At 62.5% G+C, this 18,558-nt stretch overlaps 12 protein-coding genes across 12 annotated transcripts; 7 read left to right on the top strand and 5 right to left on the bottom strand.

Annotated features, from left to right (window-relative positions):
* The first annotated feature begins 310 nt into the window (after nt 1-310).
* On the top strand, nt 311-1,806 carry GGTG_02552 (glycosyl hydrolase family 10). The gene is made up of 2 exons (XM_009220324.1): nt 311-1,351; nt 1,449-1,806. Exons 1-2 carry the CDS (start codon nt 491-493, stop codon nt 1,683-1,685), a joined length of 1,098 nt encoding a protein of 365 aa, XP_009218588.1. The 5' UTR covers nt 311-490; the 3' UTR covers nt 1,686-1,806.
* On the bottom strand, nt 1,787-2,502 carry GGTG_02551 (hypothetical protein; the record flags this gene model as incomplete). The annotated part of the gene is made up of 1 exon (XM_009220323.1): nt 1,787-2,502. One exon carries the CDS (start codon nt 2,500-2,502, stop codon nt 1,852-1,854), a length of 651 nt encoding a protein of 216 aa, XP_009218587.1. The 3' UTR covers nt 1,787-1,851.
* A 432-nt stretch (nt 2,503-2,934) lies between these two features.
* GGTG_02550 (hypothetical protein) lies at nt 2,935-5,290 on the top strand. The gene has a single exon (XM_009220322.1). It carries the CDS (start codon nt 3,027-3,029, stop codon nt 5,196-5,198), a length of 2,172 nt encoding a protein of 723 aa, XP_009218586.1. The 5' UTR covers nt 2,935-3,026; the 3' UTR covers nt 5,199-5,290.
* Nucleotides 5,291-5,586: 296 nt separating this feature from the next.
* On the bottom strand, nt 5,587-6,399 carry GGTG_02549 (hypothetical protein). The gene has a single exon (XM_009220321.1). The coding sequence runs from the start codon at nt 6,262-6,264 to the stop codon at nt 5,629-5,631; it is 636 nt and encodes a 211-aa protein (XP_009218585.1). The 5' UTR covers nt 6,265-6,399; the 3' UTR covers nt 5,587-5,628.
* Nucleotides 6,400-6,407: 8 nt separating this feature from the next.
* Nucleotides 6,408-10,074, bottom strand: GGTG_02548 (hypothetical protein). Its single transcript, XM_009220320.1, has one exon. The coding sequence runs from the start codon at nt 8,917-8,919 to the stop codon at nt 6,823-6,825; it is 2,097 nt and encodes a 698-aa protein (XP_009218584.1). The 5' UTR covers nt 8,920-10,074; the 3' UTR covers nt 6,408-6,822.
* Nucleotides 10,075-10,290: 216 nt separating this feature from the next.
* GGTG_02547 (hypothetical protein) lies at nt 10,291-10,614 on the top strand (the record flags this gene model as incomplete). Its single annotated transcript, XM_009220319.1, has 1 exon — nt 10,291-10,614. One exon carries the CDS (start codon nt 10,291-10,293, stop codon nt 10,612-10,614), a length of 324 nt encoding a protein of 107 aa, XP_009218583.1.
* Nucleotides 10,615-10,702: 88 nt separating this feature from the next.
* Nucleotides 10,703-11,608, bottom strand: GGTG_02546 (hypothetical protein). The gene has a single exon (XM_009220318.1). It carries the CDS (start codon nt 11,458-11,460, stop codon nt 10,894-10,896), a length of 567 nt encoding a protein of 188 aa, XP_009218582.1. The 5' UTR covers nt 11,461-11,608; the 3' UTR covers nt 10,703-10,893.
* Nucleotides 11,609-11,687: 79 nt separating this feature from the next.
* Nucleotides 11,688-13,787, bottom strand: GGTG_02545 (hypothetical protein; the record flags this gene model as incomplete). Its single annotated transcript, XM_009220317.1, has 1 exon — nt 11,688-13,787. The coding sequence occupies one exon, from the start codon at nt 13,785-13,787 to the stop codon at nt 11,688-11,690; it is 2,100 nt and encodes a 699-aa protein (XP_009218581.1).
* Nucleotides 12,368-16,208, top strand: GGTG_02544 (methionine synthase). The gene has a single exon (XM_009220316.1). It carries the CDS (start codon nt 14,245-14,247, stop codon nt 15,973-15,975), a length of 1,731 nt encoding a protein of 576 aa, XP_009218580.1. The 5' UTR covers nt 12,368-14,244; the 3' UTR covers nt 15,976-16,208.
* A 101-nt stretch (nt 16,209-16,309) lies between these two features.
* On the top strand, nt 16,310-17,351 carry GGTG_02543 (hypothetical protein; the record flags this gene model as incomplete). The annotated part of the gene is made up of 3 exons (XM_009220315.1): nt 16,310-16,399; nt 16,706-17,049; nt 17,315-17,351. The coding sequence occupies exons 1-3, from the start codon at nt 16,376-16,378 to the stop codon at nt 17,349-17,351; spliced, it is 405 nt and encodes a 134-aa protein (XP_009218579.1). The 5' UTR covers nt 16,310-16,375.
* A 15-nt stretch (nt 17,352-17,366) lies between these two features.
* Nucleotides 17,367-17,609, top strand: GGTG_02542 (hypothetical protein; the record flags this gene model as incomplete). Its single annotated transcript, XM_009220314.1, has 1 exon — nt 17,367-17,609. One exon carries the CDS (start codon nt 17,367-17,369, stop codon nt 17,607-17,609), a length of 243 nt encoding a protein of 80 aa, XP_009218578.1.
* A 429-nt stretch (nt 17,610-18,038) lies between these two features.
* GGTG_02541 (hypothetical protein) lies at nt 18,039-18,525 on the top strand (the record flags this gene model as incomplete). The annotated part of the gene is made up of 2 exons (XM_009220313.1): nt 18,039-18,301; nt 18,378-18,525. 2 exons carry the CDS (start codon nt 18,039-18,041, stop codon nt 18,523-18,525), a joined length of 411 nt encoding a protein of 136 aa, XP_009218577.1.
* Nucleotides 18,526-18,558: the final 33 nt, after the last annotated feature.

Here is an 18,558-nt window from a genome sequence, read left to right as displayed (position 1 = left end):
CCGCCCCGCCGCTGATTGGGCAATTGGGCAGCCAAGACTTGCAGATACAACCGTCTCCAGGAACCTGCAAGTTGGCGTCGTTGGCGTTGTCGACAGTGAGCCCACGCGCGGTGGCCTCTGTCGTATTTTTCCGGCCAGTCAGGCACCCTGGAGGACGGCTCAAGGACGCCACCGCCGCCAAAACAGGCATCCCCGCCCGCCGCCGAGGCCCAGCTCTCCTCACCTAGAGGATTCCACAGCAGTACTAGGCCCGTCGTCCCGGGCGCGGCACGCTTGGGGTTGGAGGCCGACCCCAGGGCTCGGTTGGGAGAAATGGAGAAGATGCGGTGGGGGTGGGCTGGCCTTGTGCTCCCTGTCCCTCCTCCTCCTCTCTTCCCCGCGTTTCCACCGTCTTATAAGACCTCAGTTCAAGCCCGCTGCTACGAGACGACGTGACCCCATTCGCCATCCCCCTCCCCCTCCCCCTCCTCCCCAGCGCTATCTGCCTACCATGCACCTCTCCAACGCGGCCCTCCCGCTCATCGCGGCGTCCTCGCTGGCGTCGGCGCAGCTGCACCAGTACGCGCGCCGGGCGGGGCTCCAGTACTTTGGGTCGGCCACGGACACGCCCGGGCAGCGCGAGCGCGCGGGGCTCGAGGCGGCGTACCCCAAGTACGACGCCATCCTCAACGACGTGCGCGAGTTCGGGCAGACGACGGCGACCAACGGGCAAAAGTGGCTCTTCAGCGAGCCCGAGGAGGGCGTGTTCAACTACACCGAGGGCGAGGTGGTGTCGTCCATCGCGGCGCGCAACGGGCAGATGCTGCGCTGCCATGCGCTCGTGTGGCACCAGCAGCTGGCGCCCTGGGTCGGGACCAAGCAGTGGACGCCCGAGACGATGCGCGAGGCCATCGTGCGCCACATCCACAACGTGGCGGGCCACTGGAAGGGCCGGTGCCTGCACTGGGACGTGGTTAACGAGGCGCTCGAGGACGACGGCACCTGGCGCAAGAGCGTCTTCTACAACGTGCTGGGCGAGGAGTACATCAAGCTCGCCTTCCGCGAGGCCGCAAAGGCCGACCCGCACGCCAAGCTCTTCTACAACGACTACAACCTCGAGTCGCCCGGCCTCAAGGTGGCCGCCGCGGGCAGGCTCGTCAAGATGCTGCAGGACGAGGGCATCCGCATCGACGGCGTCGGCGCCCAGGCCCACCTGGTCGCCCACCGCGCCCCGAGCCTGGACCAGCAGATCGCGGCGTACCAGTCGTTTGCCGACCTGGGCGTCGAGGTGGCCCTGACGGAGCTGGACGTGCGCCTGCAGCTGCCCGCCGACGCCACCAACCTGGCGCTGCAGAAGCAGGTTTACGCCAACGTGAGTTTTTATTTTTTTTTTAGCTGCATTCATCAGATATATCTTATTATCCCCCCGACCTCAACAGGACTAACCCAAGGCATCCCTTTCCACACAGTCTGTCGGTGCCTGCGCGCAGGTCAAGGGCTGCGTCGGCGTCACGCTCTGGGACTTTTACGACCCCTTCAGCTGGGTGCCCTACGTCTTTGACGGCGAGGGCGCCGCCACGCTCTGGTTCGACGACTTTAGCAAGCACCCGGCCTATGACGGCATCATCGATGCGCTCAAGAACAACTCCAAGTGCGCGAGCAAGAGGCGCCGGTCGAGGATCGAGGGCTCCAAGCCTCTTTACTAGACGAGGCGATGGCGCCCCATCAGGCCCTTGCTTGGCCCGGCCAACATACATGATTCACGATTATGTTCAAGGGAAGGAAGGCAAAAGTAACTAGATATAATGCCAAATTTTGTTATTAAACGATATGGGAAAGCGTGAAAATGTTTACCGCCCACGTAGCATAGAGCTACGGAAAAGCAATATGCTTTGCGCAAAGGAACAGAAGCTCCCAGCAAGCTATCCACAACATGGCGCAGTATGGATGCGACCGGAGGAAGTTTAAAAAATAAGTATCGTGGCTTTCCCTAACACTGCCTGCCCACAGCGTGTTCCGGGGGAACGCCTTGGTGTAGTGCAGCAAGTAGCGAGCTGCGCAGGTCGCATCCGGGTGCTGGTTCAACCGGCACGTGGCGTGATAGGCGTTGTAAACACCGTCGGCGCTCAGCCCCTTCCAGGCGGGCACCCTGCGAAAGGCCACGGCGAGAAAGGCACTCGCCCGCATCAGGAACGTCTCGACCAAGTCCGCGAACGGGCCCCAGGTGAGGAGAACGCAGATGACGATGGCTAGGCTGGTTTTGAGTGCGTGGCTGAACCTTCCGCCGCCGGGACTGGCAGAGTCACAAGCGGCGGATGCGGCCTGCCAGACCGACACGAAGTAGAGAATTACAATGGTGATTAGTAGCCAGCTCCAAGCGGGTGTGTCCGAGGGGCTTGATGGTGTAAAGAGGTGTGTTTGATGTGGCGACGCAAGACCGGTTAGAAGTAGAAGAACCGCGACCGTTGTTACCCACACAAGGGCTTCCCCAAGGGCTTTGAACATGGCTTCGTAGCTGACCATTTTGGACAGTTGCGTGTAGATGTATGTAGCGTTGTTGTATGTTGTAAACCGGGTTTGCTCGGGAGGAGTGTTTGTCAAAGTTGAGTATGCCTGGACAGAGGTAAGGGGGAGACGAGAATTTATAGTTTTGGAACATGTTGGAATTGGTAGCCAAATTGGCCTTATAAAGATGATCAATCTCGATCGCGCAAAGAGCTCTTTGAGTTCTTTGGGTTCTTTGAGTTCTTTGAGGGGTTATCACACAAAGAATAGCCTGGCCAAGACAACAATGGACGCAATCGCAACTGCTGTGTGAATGCGACGCGTAATTATGCAGCTTGCAAGGGCGGTGCTGGCGGCCTCAATGGCAGGCCCCCTGCACCGCAGCCCTAAGGCTAAGCGTCGGCGGGGACGCATGGCTGCAAGGGGGGGTGGGCTCTCGTCAGACGTCGACTGATATCAACCAGTCCAGGCCCGTTGTTATCAGCATCGCATCTCACAACAAATCCGTGTCTAGCAGTAAAACCAGACGACACAACCCGCCCATGGAGCCCTCGCCCTCCCCCCGGCCCTTCTCGGCCGCCGCCGCCGCCTCCCGCTGTGAGGCCGTGGCCTCCCGCATAGTCGCCACCTGCGCCGACATGGACGAGACGCTGCGGGCCGGCGACGACGACGCCAACGCGCGGCCCTACCACCCGCATCTGGCCCTGCTGGCCGATGAGATGCGTACCTTTGGCGCCGCCGCCGACGGCCTGACCGCCGCCGTGCCGCTGGCGGCCGTCATCGCCCCCGCGCTGCAGGCCGCCCTAGCGCGCAGCCTCGACGAGGCCGAGACGGCCTGGGCCGTCGCCGATAAGCAACTGCGTCGCCTGCGCGACTTGGACGCCTGCGCCTGTAGCCCCGACCCGGCCGTGCTCGAGGACTACGAAATGCTGCTGCAGGCCGGCATGGCCGCCTACGAGCTGTTCTGCGAGCTGCTGGACGTGCCCGACGCCGTGCGCCAAACGGCCGCGCTCAACGACGCGCCCGCCCGGCGTCTGCTGGCTAGCTTTTCCGAGACGTGTCAAGTCGTGCTGCGGCGGAGGGAGTTACTCGTCGCCAAGGACGCACACCCACAGGACATACCCCCGCCTCCGGTATCACCACTATCGCCGTCGTCATCAGCCGAGCCCAGCACCTCGCCTAGCACCTCGCCCACCGCCATCGCCGGGCCGACAGTAAAGCTAACCAAGACCAAAAGCGGCGGCGTCGGCGGGGCTGGCTTCCTCAACGGGCTCTCGCAGTCGTTCCAGGCCATGACGGCCAACTTCCGCTACAAGCCCGAGCCGCTCGTGTCGGCGCTGTGCCAGTCGGCGTCCCGCGGCGACCTGCAGCAGGTCAAGGGCTTCGTCGAGCAGGGCGCCAACGTCGACGGGCGCAACGAGCACAAGCGCACGCCGCTCATCTGCGCCATCGCCGAGCAGCACGCCGCCACGGCGCGGTGGCTGGTCGAGCAGGCCGGCGCCAACGTGCGCGCCAAGGACGGCGGCAGCAAGGGCAGGCCGCCGCTCTTCCACGCCGCCGCCGCCGGCAGCGCCGAGCTGGTGGCGCTGCTGCACGCGCGCGGCGCCGACGTCAACGAGCGCAGCAGCATGGGGGAGCCGTACTTTATGGGCGTCGTGCAGGGCGGGAACGCGGCCATGGTGCGCATGCTGCTCGAGCGCGGCTGCGACGCCAACACGCGCGACGTGCTGGGCCGCCCTGTGCTCATCGAGGCCCTCGCCGCCGCCAACCTCGACCTCGCCGCCGCCCTGTTGACGCACCACGCCGACCCCAACGTCCGCGAACCCCTAACCACCCAAACCGCCCTCCACGTCGCCGCCGCCCACCAGAACCCGGAGCGCGTCGTCGACCTGGTGCGCCTCCTCCTCGACCACGGCGCCGACGCCAACGCGCGCGACGGCACGGGCGAGCCCCTCGTCCTGGCCGCCGCGGTCAAGGACCGGCGCGAGCTGTTCCGCCTCCTCATCTCGCGCGGCGCCGACCCCAACGCGCGCGACATCTACGGCCGCACCATGCTGCAGCTCCTCGTGCGGCGGCGGCAGCAGCAGCAGCAGCAGCACAACAACAGCCTGGACCTCGTGCGCGCCCTGCTCGAGCACGGCGCCAGCCCGAACCAGCTGCTCGACTCGACCACTACGGGCGATGGCGGCGAAACGCTGCTGCTGCACGCCGTGGGCGCGCGCGACCGCGCCTTTGCCGCCCTGCTGCTGCGCCACGGCGCCGACCCCAACGCGCGCGACCGCGACGGCCGCTCGCCGCTGATGCAGGCCCTGCGCGGCGCCCAGCCCGACGCCGGCTCCAATTCTGGTTCCGGCTTCGACGACCCGGACGCCATGGTGCGCCTGCTGGTCGAGCACGGCGCCAACCCCAACGCCGAGGCGCTGTGCTCACCGCTGGACTTTGCCGCTGCTGCCGGTCGGGCCCATGTGGTGCAGCTGCTGCGGTCACACGGCGCCGTGGCGGCCGCCGCCCCTGATCCGCTGCTGTCCTCATCGCCGTCTGCTGCTTCGCTGGTGCTGTCGCCCGCCATCGGAGGGGGCCCCAGCCCGGGGGCGAGTCCGCGGCCGGCGTCGGCGGTGGCTGCGGCGCCGCGCATGACGGTCGAGCCCGAAGAGGAGCTGCCGCCAGACTATGACAGCATAGAAGTGAGGAAGTCGGGGCCTGGTGTGGTCTAGTAGGATATTTTAAGGGGAGTGGGGAAGGCGTTTGGTTTGTTCCTTTTTTGAACTTGGTACTTCTCTCACAAATATATCTCATGTAATCGACAATACTTTTCATAATGAATTCATGTGCTACCTACCAAAGAATGTCCCGGTCATCTGCGCTTGTTAGGAAGTATCTAGGAGGTTTTAAGAGCGCGCTGTGCGATATGTCTTCCAGGTATGCCACAAGCACAAGATCGGACAAAGAAATGCACACAAGAGAAAGAAACCGCGAGCCGCTCCCAAGTCTCGAACGCCACACCCCTCAAGCTTGTCCCAGCCAACATCTCGACACAGGACAGAGGCAGACAGACCAGCTCGCCAAGTGAAAGAAGCCACGATACGTTCGGACAAATATATCCAAACACACCATCGGTACAGCTCAGAGGTCGACCGCCACGACCTAATCTCGGTAGTCGGGGAGTCGCAGGGACTCGTAGAACTTGCGAGTTCGAGGGGACGCCGGGGACGCCGCCGCTCTCTTGTCGACGGTGGCGGCCGCCCTGACCTCCGTGAGGATTCGAGGGACCGCCGGGGACGTCGCTTTGTTGCCGACGGCGGCGCCCTCGTGGCCACCTCGGGCCGGTGGCGAGCCGCGGTCCCTATTGCCCTGGTGGCCGGCGCCGTTTGGGCCGGCGCGGTGGCTGGGCCGACCCGGTACCAAGGGGCGAGACGACGCGGGAGGCGGATTGCGGTCCGGGGCGGAGCGGTAGGGCTGCGCCGATGACGCCACGTTCCGCGCCGACGACGGGCCCGCCGAAGTGGCCATGGTAGCGGCGGTGGCGGCGGTGCTCCGGCCGCCAATGTGGAGGCTTGCCGCATCGCGATGGGGGCAATCGTCTCCCCAGTGACCCTTGGTGCCGCAGATCTGGCACCGCCGGAACTGCAACAAGCCCTTCATCTTCATGGTTATGGTCGCTACGGCCTGCTGAAACGCCCGCGTCTGGGCGGCGGCGGTGGCGGCGCGAGACCGGGTCATGCTGTCTACAGCGCCCGGTCTGTCGAGTGCTTGGTTTCGTGAGTGGCTGTTCTGATCCATGGCCGAAAGGCTGCGAATTGTTGATAGTCTTGTTGATGGTGTAGTTGAGGATTTGCGTGGTTATGTACGAGATTCTTGCTGGATGCTGATGAGCAGCAGATCGGCACTCACCCATCTAGCCGAGGGAGACGGTGGATTTATAACTGCAAAACATCTTCTCCAGCACAGCCTTGCCCCTCATCTACTTATTTCTAGAACTTTGAGAGACGACATCTTAGCCCCATCGCCCTTGTTCCGCCTTTATTTGCTGTGATATGCATCTAGACAAAAGAGGTCCACAAGGCAACAGTATCTACCACATGGAATCACGAAGAATTGATCAGATTGCAGCCAAGACCGGGCTCGCATCAATCGAGGTACATGAAAGAAATCGTCAAAATATGTCCAGCGAAAAAAAATGTCGTCAAAGACCATTGCTTGGTAATCCTTCCCGTTACCGCCAACGCCCGCTTCAGCCTTCACGGCAGAACATTCCGTGCGCCCCAAGAGAGTGGTATCCAAAGCCACAAGACGCTCCCAATAACGAAAACGCCCGTCAAAACCAACAGCTTCGACTTCTTAAAAGAAAGCACCATGGTCCTCCTTGGGCCTCTTTGACGACGCAAAGGCGCCAGTCTCAAACGAGGCCTCCAGCGCCGAGAGTGGGCTCAGCAGCGTGTGCGCCGAACATGACGAGACCGGCCTTGCCCCCCTGTCCTCGTCCCTAAAAATGGTGTTGCGGAGGGCCGGAGAAAAGATGGAGACGGGGGAGAAGAGCGAGGGCACCGAAGTCGAAACGAGTGAGACCATCCGCGGCGACAGGGGCGGCGACGACGAGAGCGGAGACAGTGGCGGCACGAGCACCTCGTCTTCCTCCATTTCTTGCTCGCCTGTGCATCCGCTTCTTTGTCCCGGAGCCGGCGTCTCCTCCCCCGGTTTGTTCTTGCCCACCTCCCGTTGTTCCATTTGTAATGGTGCCACCAGCGCTGGGATGGCCGTCGGCGCCGTCAATGCTATCCCTACCCCTTGCTCCCTTTCCAAACTATCGGCCTCTGCTCGACGCCAGCTTTCTGACCATGTCCGTGGCGGCCACGATATCGGGGTGAGCTCCGCGGGCGTAGGCAGGACAGGCGGCTGCAGCTTGTTCTTGCGCCTCCTGCTTCTTCTCAGCTCGGCGGCCGCGGCCGATGCCATGGCAAATGCAGGGGCAGTTGGCGAGTTTATGTCCGTCGCAGCCTTTTCGATCGTCGTCGTTCGGATAGTATCGGGTATCCCCCGTGGTAGAGGAGCTCTGGAACTAGAGGCAAGTGCGGGTTCGGCGGCGGCCACAGCGTTCCCGTCGGCGTCGCCGGGAAGTTTGGTGTTTGCTGCAGCTTTTGTTGTCACTAGCCTCGGTTTCACCTCGGCCGCTGGACGTGCCACTCCAACACTCAACGGTTCAGGGAACTCGAGAGCGATCTTGCTAACACGCTTGAAGACCCTCTCCAGCCTATAGCGCGCACCATATACCGGATCCAGCAGTTCACGCGCAGGCCCTGCGGCGCAGATTTCAAGAGCGGCCATCGGGTCGCTGATTGAGACGCCCAGGAGTGCTGTCCAACGGCGCCAGAGGCGGCAGTCGTTGGCGGCAAGGAGACGCAGCACGTCGCTCTGCGGGAGGTAGTAGCGGAAATCGTGCGGGTACAACATGTGGAAGATCAGATTGTCGACGGCGTAGCGCAGGAATGGGTAGCTCGAGATGATGAGGCGGCGCTGGTCCAGCACGTTCTCGCGCCAGTATCTGGTCTCCTGGTGCGGCATGGGTGCCAGCGGTAAGTACAGGTTGCCGTCGTCTCGGCCTTTGCGGCCCAGATGCCGCTTTTCCAAACACTCAAAGTCGTCCAGGTTAAGATAAGCCAAGCAGGCGTGCAGCAGGACGTAGTGCGACGCATCGCGTAGGTCCAGGGGCGAGAAGGAGAGCGAGTATGGGGTGAGCACGCTGCCCTTGTCCAGGGCCGCGAACCCGCGACCCGAGAGGAAAAAAGAGTCCACGGATTCATGAATGACGTGGACGCGCTGCAAGCCCAATGGCTCGGGCAGGGACTTGCCCTCGGCGTCAACCCCTGGACGGGCCTTCAGGAGGCCCAGCGAGCAACCGCGCACGTAACGATAAAAGTTCCATGCGCTGTCGAACCCTTCGAGGCCACCCCCTCTGCGGCGGTCCTCCTCACAGTCGTCACGGCCGTCGTCGATGCCCTTCCGGTGGCGCAGTTCCCTCAAGGTTGCCGACGGGCCGAACGAGAGGGCACTGCGGGGGCACAGGTCGGACAAGGCCCACGGCTTGGTGACGGCCATGGCGATGCGCAGGTCGTTGAGTCGCATAGGCTCCGGGGCGAGCATGGCCCACTGGAACAGCACCAGGGCCTCAGCCTTCTCGCGTGAGTTGAGGGTGGACAGCAGCCACTCGTACAGGCCGTCCAGGTCGCCGGGCATCTCGAGGATTGTGCTGTCGACCAGCGCCTGTGAGGCGCCCTCGGCGATGGCGGCGTTGAGGATACCAACGACGAGCTCTGCCCAGAGGAAGACGCCACCCGACTTGCGGACGATGCGCAGGACGGTGGCGTCTCGCCCAGGCCAAGGGGCCTCGAGCCTGCGGTTGACAAAGCGGGCGATGTCGTCGGCATTTCGGCGGTTCATGGCAGGTTGAGGGTGGCGACGTCGTCCTGGGCCGCGCAGGTGGTGAAGGCGAGCAGGTCTGGCGGATAGGCCGGGCCGCGGCCGTTGGCGTCGACGACGGCGATGTAGGTGCTTCTGCTAGGGCTGGGCAGGTGGAGGTGTGGGGCGGTCGTAGCAGTGATGAAGGGCGAGGACGAGCAAGAGGTGCGTCATCAGGGGCCAGGGGCCAACAGTGGTAGCAGTGGTGGAGGACGCGTGGACATGGATGGTGCCAGGGGCGCAGGCTGCAGTTTTCTGGGCCACAGATGCAGGAACATGGCGGAGGTGGAGAGGGCTGATACTGCACGTATATGCGGCGGCGCATGTGCATGTGGCCTAGCATGGGCCTAGGCAAGCACAATACCAAACGCGGCGGTTTATGTTGCTTTTTCCCGCGGCCGAGGCAGTGGTGTGTTCCGGGGCGGCGCGGGGCGAGGATGACGCGATGCTCAGGCTGGTCAGCCTTCTGGCCTGGCTCCTGGGATGTGCATAAAAGCCGCAGGCAGCATCCTCAGGCCCCTCGGGGAGTTCCCTCGGGCCTGTCAGAGCTCGGGCCTGTCAGAGGCAAACTCTCAGGCGCCCAGACTCAGCTTTGACCGCCCCCACCCGCAGGTCGTCGGGCTCAAGCTGTCGGAGAAAGCGCGCCACCACAGGGTCAGCGGCCCTTTCGCGGCGCTCTGCTGCTTTTCATCCCAACTCTGTGCCTCTGACGGTCATGATTCCTGCCTTATTGCCGCCCTCGGCCGGTTTCCAGGCCACGTTCTGGGTCTGGTCTCGCATGGTGCTCGACTGGCGGCGAACCGGCTTTTTAGACCCAACGGTGCGTCCGCACAGACTTGCCCACCCTCCAACCAGCAGCGCCCGCGGGCTCTCCATCTGGGCTCTCCATCTAGAACCTCCCAGGGAGGATCCGGTTAGGATGACTGCTGTTGAATGCAAAGCACCTGAACCCCGAGCCGCACCTCGCCAGCTTCGGACTGGCGCGGAGCCTAATATCGGCTGCTCACCATCAGCCGGCACAGCTCTTCAATCCGCCGATGGAGGATTGTCCACCGACGGGCCGACGGGCGCTGCGGAGTTATTTTGGTTTGGCTGTGGATGTGTAGAGTTCATGTCGGATAGGTTGGAGAACAAATGTGATGGAGTGGAGGAACTGCTCGACTTGGATTTGGGAACGGCGGGGATTCCAATTGGGGATTCCAGCTCGCATGCACACAGTATGCTGACAAAGCAGTGGAGTGAAGAACCAACAAACTTCAACCAGCCCCGCAGCTTGAGCTCCGCCACAGCCTCTCTCTCACTCAACTCAACTCCAATGCCCGATCTGACCGCCACCAGACGCGCCAGACAGAGATGGCCCAGCTCTTCAAGATCCTGACAGCGCTCCGCGTCTTCTCTGCCGTTGAGGACTCCATCTATCAGAGCCTGATGCGCCGCCCGGGCTTCCACCACTTCGTCGGCCGCATCCAGCGCGAGGTCGACGAGCTCCAGAACGGACCCCATCCCAACGCCCCGCCCCTGCGCCTAGGCGAGGCCACCGAGGACCCGAGCCGGGCCGGCTCGAGCTTCATGAGGCACTTCGTCGATGAGGTCCGGAACCAGATTCGCGGCACCCCGAGCGAGATTCCGCCGCCGCCGCCGCCGCCGCCACAGCCGGGATCCCTCCGCCGCAAATAGAAACACCAGAAAGCTCAGGGCGGCCGAACATGAGACACAATAATTACGGCCATGGCGTCGAGCACATTGAGCTGGGACCTTGAGGGGCTGCGAGCGCAAAAACAGACTATAAAGCATGCTCATCACAGCAGCTGTATATACCTGTCTTCAGACGAAACACTATGAAACCAGCCATGTCACTCCCATCTCGTCCATGGTCAACAAGGGTGACCACGCCGCCCACTTCCCGCCCCTACCGCCGCAGGAAGCAGCCCCCAGCGCCAACCGCCGCCCCGCATATCATACAAGCCCCACATCCCGCCGCTCTTGCACCCCCGCGAGCCCGATTCGACGGCAGCCTGCCTCGCGTCTGACGCCCGACTCCGGACCACCAGGTCGACGCCGCCACAGACGCATCTCAGCTGCGTCGCCCCTGCTCCACGATCCCCTTCCGTTTTCGTGACCCGGCTCGTCTAGCCCCCTCTTGCAGAACAGAAAAGACGGGCATGTCGCGCAGGAGAAGATGCAGATGCTGGCCGAGAAGCTGTAGCGCTTGAGCTCGGATAGGTCGACGCCGCCATCGCCCGAGAGGTCGCTGATGCAGGGCGGCCAAGTCGTTTCGGCAAAGTAGAGCCCGCCCGTCATGCGTCGACACGAGTCGCAATGGGAACAGACAGCCCTGAGGGGAAGTGTTGATACTGAGACCGGGGCCGTGTAGACTTGGGCGCCGCAGATACAGCGCGCCGTGATGGTGATGTGCTCTGCTGCTGCTTGCGCACCCATGGCGGAAAGTCGATAGGCTGATGGCGGAGGCTGTACGGGGCAGGCTAAGAGGGGAAAGGCACGGGCGGCAGGAAATGCCAACATATTCTCGGCTTTCAGATATAACGGTCGCGGTTCGCCAAAATGGATAACGTCATAACACGGAACACGAAAGTATAAGAAGCCTCAAAGAACCAAGGTTGACGAAAACACCCATCATGATTTACGAAATCCCACAACACACAAACAAAAGGTAAAAGGGGTATATGGATCATCGTTGATACATGTTTGTACATTGAGGCGTATATACACCCGTCTGGCTCCAGGCCTGCTCAATCCTCCTCGGCATCGCTGCCGGGCTCGGTAGCGCCGATGAGCTGCTCGTACGAGGGCCGGAACGGCCACTTCAGCCAGGCCTCGAGCAGCTCCATCCACTGGGCCTCGTTGAGGACGCGCGTGCAGAGGGCGTCGTTCTTGCCGGCCAGGCCGGCCAGGCCGCTGCCGGCGCGCTCCGGGTCGCGCAGGCTCGGGCAGTTGGGCATGGCGCCCTCGGCGGCGCCGTGCCAAATTGCGCGCATGGCGTCCTCGATGGGCTGGCTGTAGCCGGCGCGCAGGAGCATCGACATGACCAGGTCAAACTCCTCTGCCGCGTGCGACGAGCCGGGGCCCATCTCACGCAGGCGGTGGTGCATCACCTTGGGCTGTATGTCGAGCAGCGAGGCCGGCACGTTGGGGAAGAACTCGGACTTGTCCACCGTCAGGGGCTCGAGCGCGCGCCGGTCCCAATGCAGCACGGGCGGGTCCTGGCTCACGAGCCGCAGGTTGTCGCGCACGAGGCGGAAGAAGTCGTGGAGGAGGTGGTCGAGCCCGCTCACCTCGTTGTTCCATGCAAGCTCCCGCTCCACCAGCACCCCATCCTCTTCGTCCAGCTCCTCCAGCTCCTTTTTCTGCTTGTTCTTGGCGGCTTTGGTGCTGGCGTCGGCCGCCTCGCGTTCGGCCCTGCGCTTCGCCGCCGCTGTCCGGAGCTTCGAGATGGCGTCCCGCTCGAGGAGCAGGGAGTGGACCTGCTCCGCGCGGCGGCTGTCCCAGACCGTCCTATTGGTCAGCTCTTTAAGGCGGTTATGCGTCTCGCGCTTGCTGCCCAACCTGAGGTCGCCGGCTTGAATATCGTTCAGCTCGTTGAGGTGGGTGCGCAGGATTCGGACGGGGTTTTTGCCGGGCTCGGGGATGGTGGTCCCGGCATCCTCCATTGCGCGCACGGTGCGCATCAACTCTGTCTCCCTGCCCGGGGGCGTGTCGATGCCGGCGGCACGCATGCGCTGGAGGGTCTTGTGGCACGTGTACAGGTCGATAAAGTGGTCTCTGCAGAAGACTCCATCGAGGCGTCTGGTGCCATCGTCGTACGCGGCGATCTCGTGGATGTACTCGGCGGCGAGCTCGCCGTCGATGGCGGTGCGCTTGCGGCGCTGCAGGGTGCGGGGCAGCAGCGTGCGCTTCTCCTCGACGCCGCACCAGAGCAACATGCGCACGAGCCCGTACTTTTGGAAGAGCGAGCGCGAGGCGACCGAGTGGATGAACTGGTACAGCAGCAGGTTCCCCAGCGAGCTGAACTGTCCGAGCTTCTTCTTGGGGGAGAAGTTGATGTTGCCGACGACGAGGAGGGTGTCGTTGCGCTCGGGCGGGGCGTCACGCGGGCGGGGGACCTGGTGGGGCAGGAACTCAGGGGTCAGGATGCGACTGAGCTTGGACCAGACGACGCCGGACTCGGGCACCACGACGGTGCTGGGGCGGTCAAGCAGGGGCTTCAGGAAGGGCGTGTAGGCGACGTGGTCGGGCTCCATCAGGATGTGGGAGCGCGGCTGCAGGAAGTCGGAGAGGGCGGTGCTGAAGAGGCCGGCGCCGGGGTAGAGGTCTATGATGTCGCAGCCCTTGTGGCGCTCCAGCGAGGGAGCCATGTAGGCCAGCACGTCGTTGCAGAGCTTCTTGCTGACGATGTTGACGCGGGCGCTATCGGCCTTGATGCGCAGTGTCCTAGGGTCCTTGCCCGCTTGGGCCACCATCTGCTTGTAGGCCTTTGTCCTCTTGTCCATCTTGGGCGCTACGCCGGCCTCCTTCTCGGCAGCCTTCAGCTTCCTCCTCTCCTCCTTGCTCATCTCCCGCTTGGCGAGCTTCTCATCCTCGGAAGCCCAGACACGGCGACGCTTTTCGTAGATGCCTGCGTCCACCAGCTTCTGGGCCAGCGGCGTGCCGGGGATGTAGATGTTTTCCTTCTTGTCCTTGGCGCCGGCAGTGTCGTCCTCGTTCAGCTTGGCCTCTACGCCCGACTCGACGCTAGCTTTCCTGGTCGAGATCCAGCGGACGCGACGCAGCGGGAGCCGGAGCCCCGCGGGAACCGAGGCGACGGTCCGGACATGGCGAGCAACGGAAAGCATCGACCTGGCTGGTCGGGGACGAGGTCGGGGTTGTGCGAGCCGAGCCTAGAGCCCTGTAGATCAGACCTGCTGCAGATGGAATCTTTTTTTGCAGGCCAAGATTCTGCCGCCAGGGACCAATTTCCTCACCGCCCACCCCACGTCATGCGTGGCCGGGTCCTACCGATTTTCCTCGGCAGTTGGCGAAGTCCATTTCCATTCCATTGTCCATTGATTTCCCATTTCCCATTCTGCAATCCAGCCCATGTCTGGCAGTTTTGTCTGACCATTTGGCGCAGTCAGCTAGCCATTGACTGTCGAGTTGTGCTTCGGACTGTGTCTTTGGGCTGCGTTGATATGAACAGAAATCAACAGTGAATTCCCATCCAGGTGGTGCAACAAATCTTCATGTTGTGCAACCAAACTCAGCTGCCGGGACCTGGTTTTCCCATGGCGTCGGCAGCCGTCCCCCATCCAAATGCCATCTGCCGCGTGTGCCCCAGAGCGGCTAAACGGTCACAGGGCCCTACTGGGTTCCCAAAGCGCCCTGAACCCCGCCAGCCAACCACCATCCAGCCAACCCCTGGGCCTGCCTACCCTAGCCTCCACCCAGCTGCCAACCCCTCAGTTCCATCAGCCGTCCTCGCAATTGGCACGCAATGCAATGCCGTGCGCTACCCGCGTGTCCGGCCCGGCCTTGTTGGTGCTCGCCGAGCAACCGTGGCCGGGGTCAGGCAGCTGGGTATCTGTCCTGACAGGCACCACTGACGGACGCCCCAGGTGTGCCGCCATGTCCCGGTTGGGGAATGTCTGGGCCGACGTGATGAAGCGGGACCAGGAGAGTGAGGGGCCAGACGGAGGGAGGGAGGGTGAAGGGGCAGCGAGACAGCAAACAAAAGGCGCCTTATTTACCCACCTCTGTGTCCCGCTTGGCCGTCATCTGTCTTGCGTTTTCTTCTCATTGCGATCCTTGCTGTATCTGGACACACTTAGCTGCTACCTACCTACCTTGGTGTCTATATACAAACACTTCCACCAGAACCTCACCACCAACACAGACAACATGCCTCTCCCCCGCGGCATCTACCGGGCCGACCAGGTCGGGTCGTTCCTCCGCCCCAAGGAGGTTCTGGCGGCGCGCGAGGCGGCGTCCAAGGGCGACATGACGCGCGCGCAGCTGCGCGAGGTCGAGGACAGGCACATAGCCGACGTGGCGCGGTCCCAGATCGCCAACGGCCTGCGCGCCGTGACCGACGGCGAGTACCGCCGCGCCTGGTTCCACATCGACTTCCTCGTCAACCTTGACGGCGTCGCGCACATCACCGAGGGCAACATCCCCTCCACCAACGTCACCACGCACGGCGTCACGCCGCCCAAGCTGGCCGTCGTCGGCAAGCTGGGCCACCCGCGGCCCGTGCAGGTCGACGACTTCAACCACCTCGAGGCCCAGATCCCGGCCGACAAGAAGGCCTCGGTCACCACAAAGGTCTGCATCCCCAGCCCGACCATGGTGCACTTCCGCGGCGGCCGCGACTCCATCGACAAGGACGCCTACCCCACCCTGGAGCCCTTCTTCGACGACCTCGTGGCCGTCTACCGCGCCGAGATCCGCGACCTGTACGCCGCCGGCTGCCGCTTCCTGCAGCTCGACGACACCAACCTGGCCTACCTGTGCGACCCGGGCATGCGCACCGAGGCCGCCGCCCGCCACGGCGACCCCAACGCCCTGGCCGAGCAGTACGCCGACCTCATCAACCGCGCCATCGCCGAGCGGCCCAAGGACATGGTCATCGGCATCCACCTGTGCCGCGGCAACTACCGCTCCCAGTGGTTCGCCCAGGGCGGCTACGAGCCCGTGGCCGAGGTGCTCTTCAAGAAGCTCGACGTCGACGTCTACTTTCTCGAGTTCGACGACCCCCGCTCCGGCGACTTCTCGCCCCTGCGCCACCTGCCCGTCGACAAGACGGTCGTGCTGGGCGTCATGAGCAGCAAGAAGGCCGGGCTCGACGACGAGGCAGAGATCGTGCGCCGCCTCAACGAAGCCGCTAGCCACTGTCCGCGCGGCCTCGACCAACTGTGCCTGTCGCACCAGTGCGGCTTCAGCTCCACCGTCGAGGGCAACGACCTGACCGAGGAGCAGCAGTGGGCCAAGGTCCGCCTCGAGGTCGACATAGCCAAGAAGGTGTGGGGGGAGGACCTGTCCAAGTAAGGGCCGGGGCCTTTTTTTTTCTGTGTGAATATTAGCGGTCCATCAACAGCCATGACACTATACCATTAGCGATACCCAGGCGGCGCGCACAGGGTGTGAGGCCGGGTTGGGGGTGTAAATAGAAATCACGCTTCGACGAAGCCGCTCAACCGGCAGGGTCGGAGGAAGTGAACAAAAAATAAAACAAACACAATTAACTACAAGTCCAAATAACCCATCATAACTCTTGCTAAGCCCGGGTATGTCGGCGGTTTCGAGGCTCGCTAGACTCGGCCTTCTGTCAACATAACCAGCCATCCTCGTTAGAGCCCCAACTTGCCAGTCTTCGCAAGCCCAGACTTCCAAGGCTAGGAGATGGAAACTCCCGAGGAAGAGACACGGAACAGGAGGGCAGGAGCACATGTCATCCATCTATCCTGGAGAGGTATGTACCGTAGAGTTTCTAGGATCGCCGCAGCCTTCCATGCAGGGCGTATTCGCCGCCCGTTGATATGCCGTCAAGCTTCTGCTGTCCTGTGCTTCTTCTTCCCACCCCCAATTTTGACAATCAAGTCCCGTGGTTGGTTGTGATCTTCGTTAAGCCCATCTTCTATCGCCTTATGCCTGGCCCCTTGGATATCGTCTTCGACTTGAAGACCTGTTCGCTTGGCCCATCGTATCTGGCGCCCGGCTCCCGTACGGCATATCAATGACGACTTCAAGGTAGACGTGCTGACAGTGTATGCTAAAGACGCACCTGGCCGCTGATGAGTGGCCATGTGTCAAGCGCATAGAGCATCGACGAGACCAGCAGGCCGACCAGCTGCCCATCCACCCATCCGCCCCCTGGCTCGGGCTAGGCACAACCGCCGCGGCAATGGGGCGCCGATCGCTATCGGTGGCCGCCAAGACGCCGCCGTTGTCGTCGTTCGACCACGCGCCCGAGATCAACAGCAGCAACGCCGCGCCGCACATGTACCGCGGCTTCGTGTCCAACACCACACTAGCGACCTCGCCGTGCCACCAGCCGGACATGCGAGGCCTTCACGGCTCCTTCATCAGGCCGCTGTCGGTGGCGTCGACCAAGTGTGGGTGGTGGGTACCCTGTGTGTCATGTAAAAATTGGCATGGAAAGCCCGAGTCAAGCTGCCTGTCGCGACAGAGACCCTGCGAGGCCTGACAGGCATATAAATCTGCCCTCGGCCGGCCCAACAGCTCCTCCAAACTTTCCTTCTCACCCACCACCAACAACCTCAACTTCATTTTCCTATTGTTATGTTTCCCATTTCCTTTTGTTGTTTTACTTTGTTTCTCTTTTCTTCTATTTTTTTCGCCCGCAAATCATGCACTTCTCCACCAGCTACGCCGAGGCTCGCGACGTGTTGCCAAACACGTAGCCAGGCACCGATCACATGGGTCAGCCGCAGGTTATCGACTCGAGACCCGCGAATGCCAGAAAGGGCAGAAAGGGCAGGCGCTCTGACGATGCCACCGGCCTCGAGGTGCGCGTCCCCGAACCCCAAAGCTCAGGGTTCGATCAGTTCGGCACGCCTATGGTTGTGGACTCCAGGCCCCGCAGCAAGAAAGGCAGGCGGGCCCTCGAGGCGCGCGCTATTGTTTACAATCCCAAGTTTTGCATGCCTAGCAAGTGTTAAGGCCCCGGTGTCTAAGGCTTAGCGGGGGGTCCTCGACGAAGCTCGTCGCTTCCAAAAGGGGCTGATATGGCCTTTTTTTTTTTTGTCAACAACAGTGACCTGTAGAATTCTCAGGGCGCACTAGCCCTATGGCTATGAGTTTAGTTAGAGTACCTCAACACTTCTTATTTCATCAATCTCTGTTTTGGCCTATCGCAGTCACCCTATCAAACGTAATGCTCTGTGACTTCCATCGTCCTATAGGTACCTCTAGGTACCATGTTTCTGCAAGGCGGGTCGTTTGTGGTGGGCTACGCCCCTGTAAGCGATGACGGCATTGTGCCGAGAGCAGCCGACGGTAGCCAAGACCAGCTGACAAGAAGCAACTGCACGTGGTTCCCAGGCTCTTCTCAGCTCCCACACCCTGGAACGCGCTGGATGCGTCCATGAATGCAATTCATCTGGAGTCGCCTGCTGATTGACGCGCGTGGCTCGGGATTTATCCAGAATGCGCTCTTTCTTACGGCCTTGTCGGCACCCGCCCAGCAAAACGACTCGACGGCGGACAATCGAGTCAACATCCTGTCGACGCTGCATCTGCTGAGTCGCCTCGCTCGGAGGCCCTGGCCTCGGCCACAATGCGTGATCACAAATGTGACACACATCTTCGGGCCACCTGCACTTAGGGGTAAGGTCGGCCTGCCGTGCGTGGGGTGCGTGGCTTGTACCTGCACTTAAGGGTAAGGCGTAGGAGCCGCGATGGGGCCACTGGGAGCTTCGCCGTGCTAGTCGAGGTGGTGCTCCACCCACAGTGACCACCGGTGTCACCGCACTGGCGACTACCAGGAAGGCCCCACCGTCACGGGCCAGCCCCGGCGCTGCTCCATCGAGGAATGCCGCCGTCGAGCCTTGGCCCGACGCCCTTGCAAAACGCTAAACCCCGACGCCGCGGCGCCCGTCAGACTATTAC

The sequence above is a fragment of the Gaeumannomyces tritici genome (genome assembly GCF_000145635.1).
Source record: "Gaeumannomyces tritici R3-111a-1 unplaced genomic scaffold supercont2.1, whole genome shotgun sequence".
Classification (NCBI taxonomy): domain Eukaryota; kingdom Fungi; phylum Ascomycota; class Sordariomycetes; order Magnaporthales; family Magnaporthaceae; genus Gaeumannomyces; species Gaeumannomyces tritici.
Note: the sequence above shows the minus strand (reverse complement) of the source record. Positions and strands in the feature narration are given on the sequence as shown.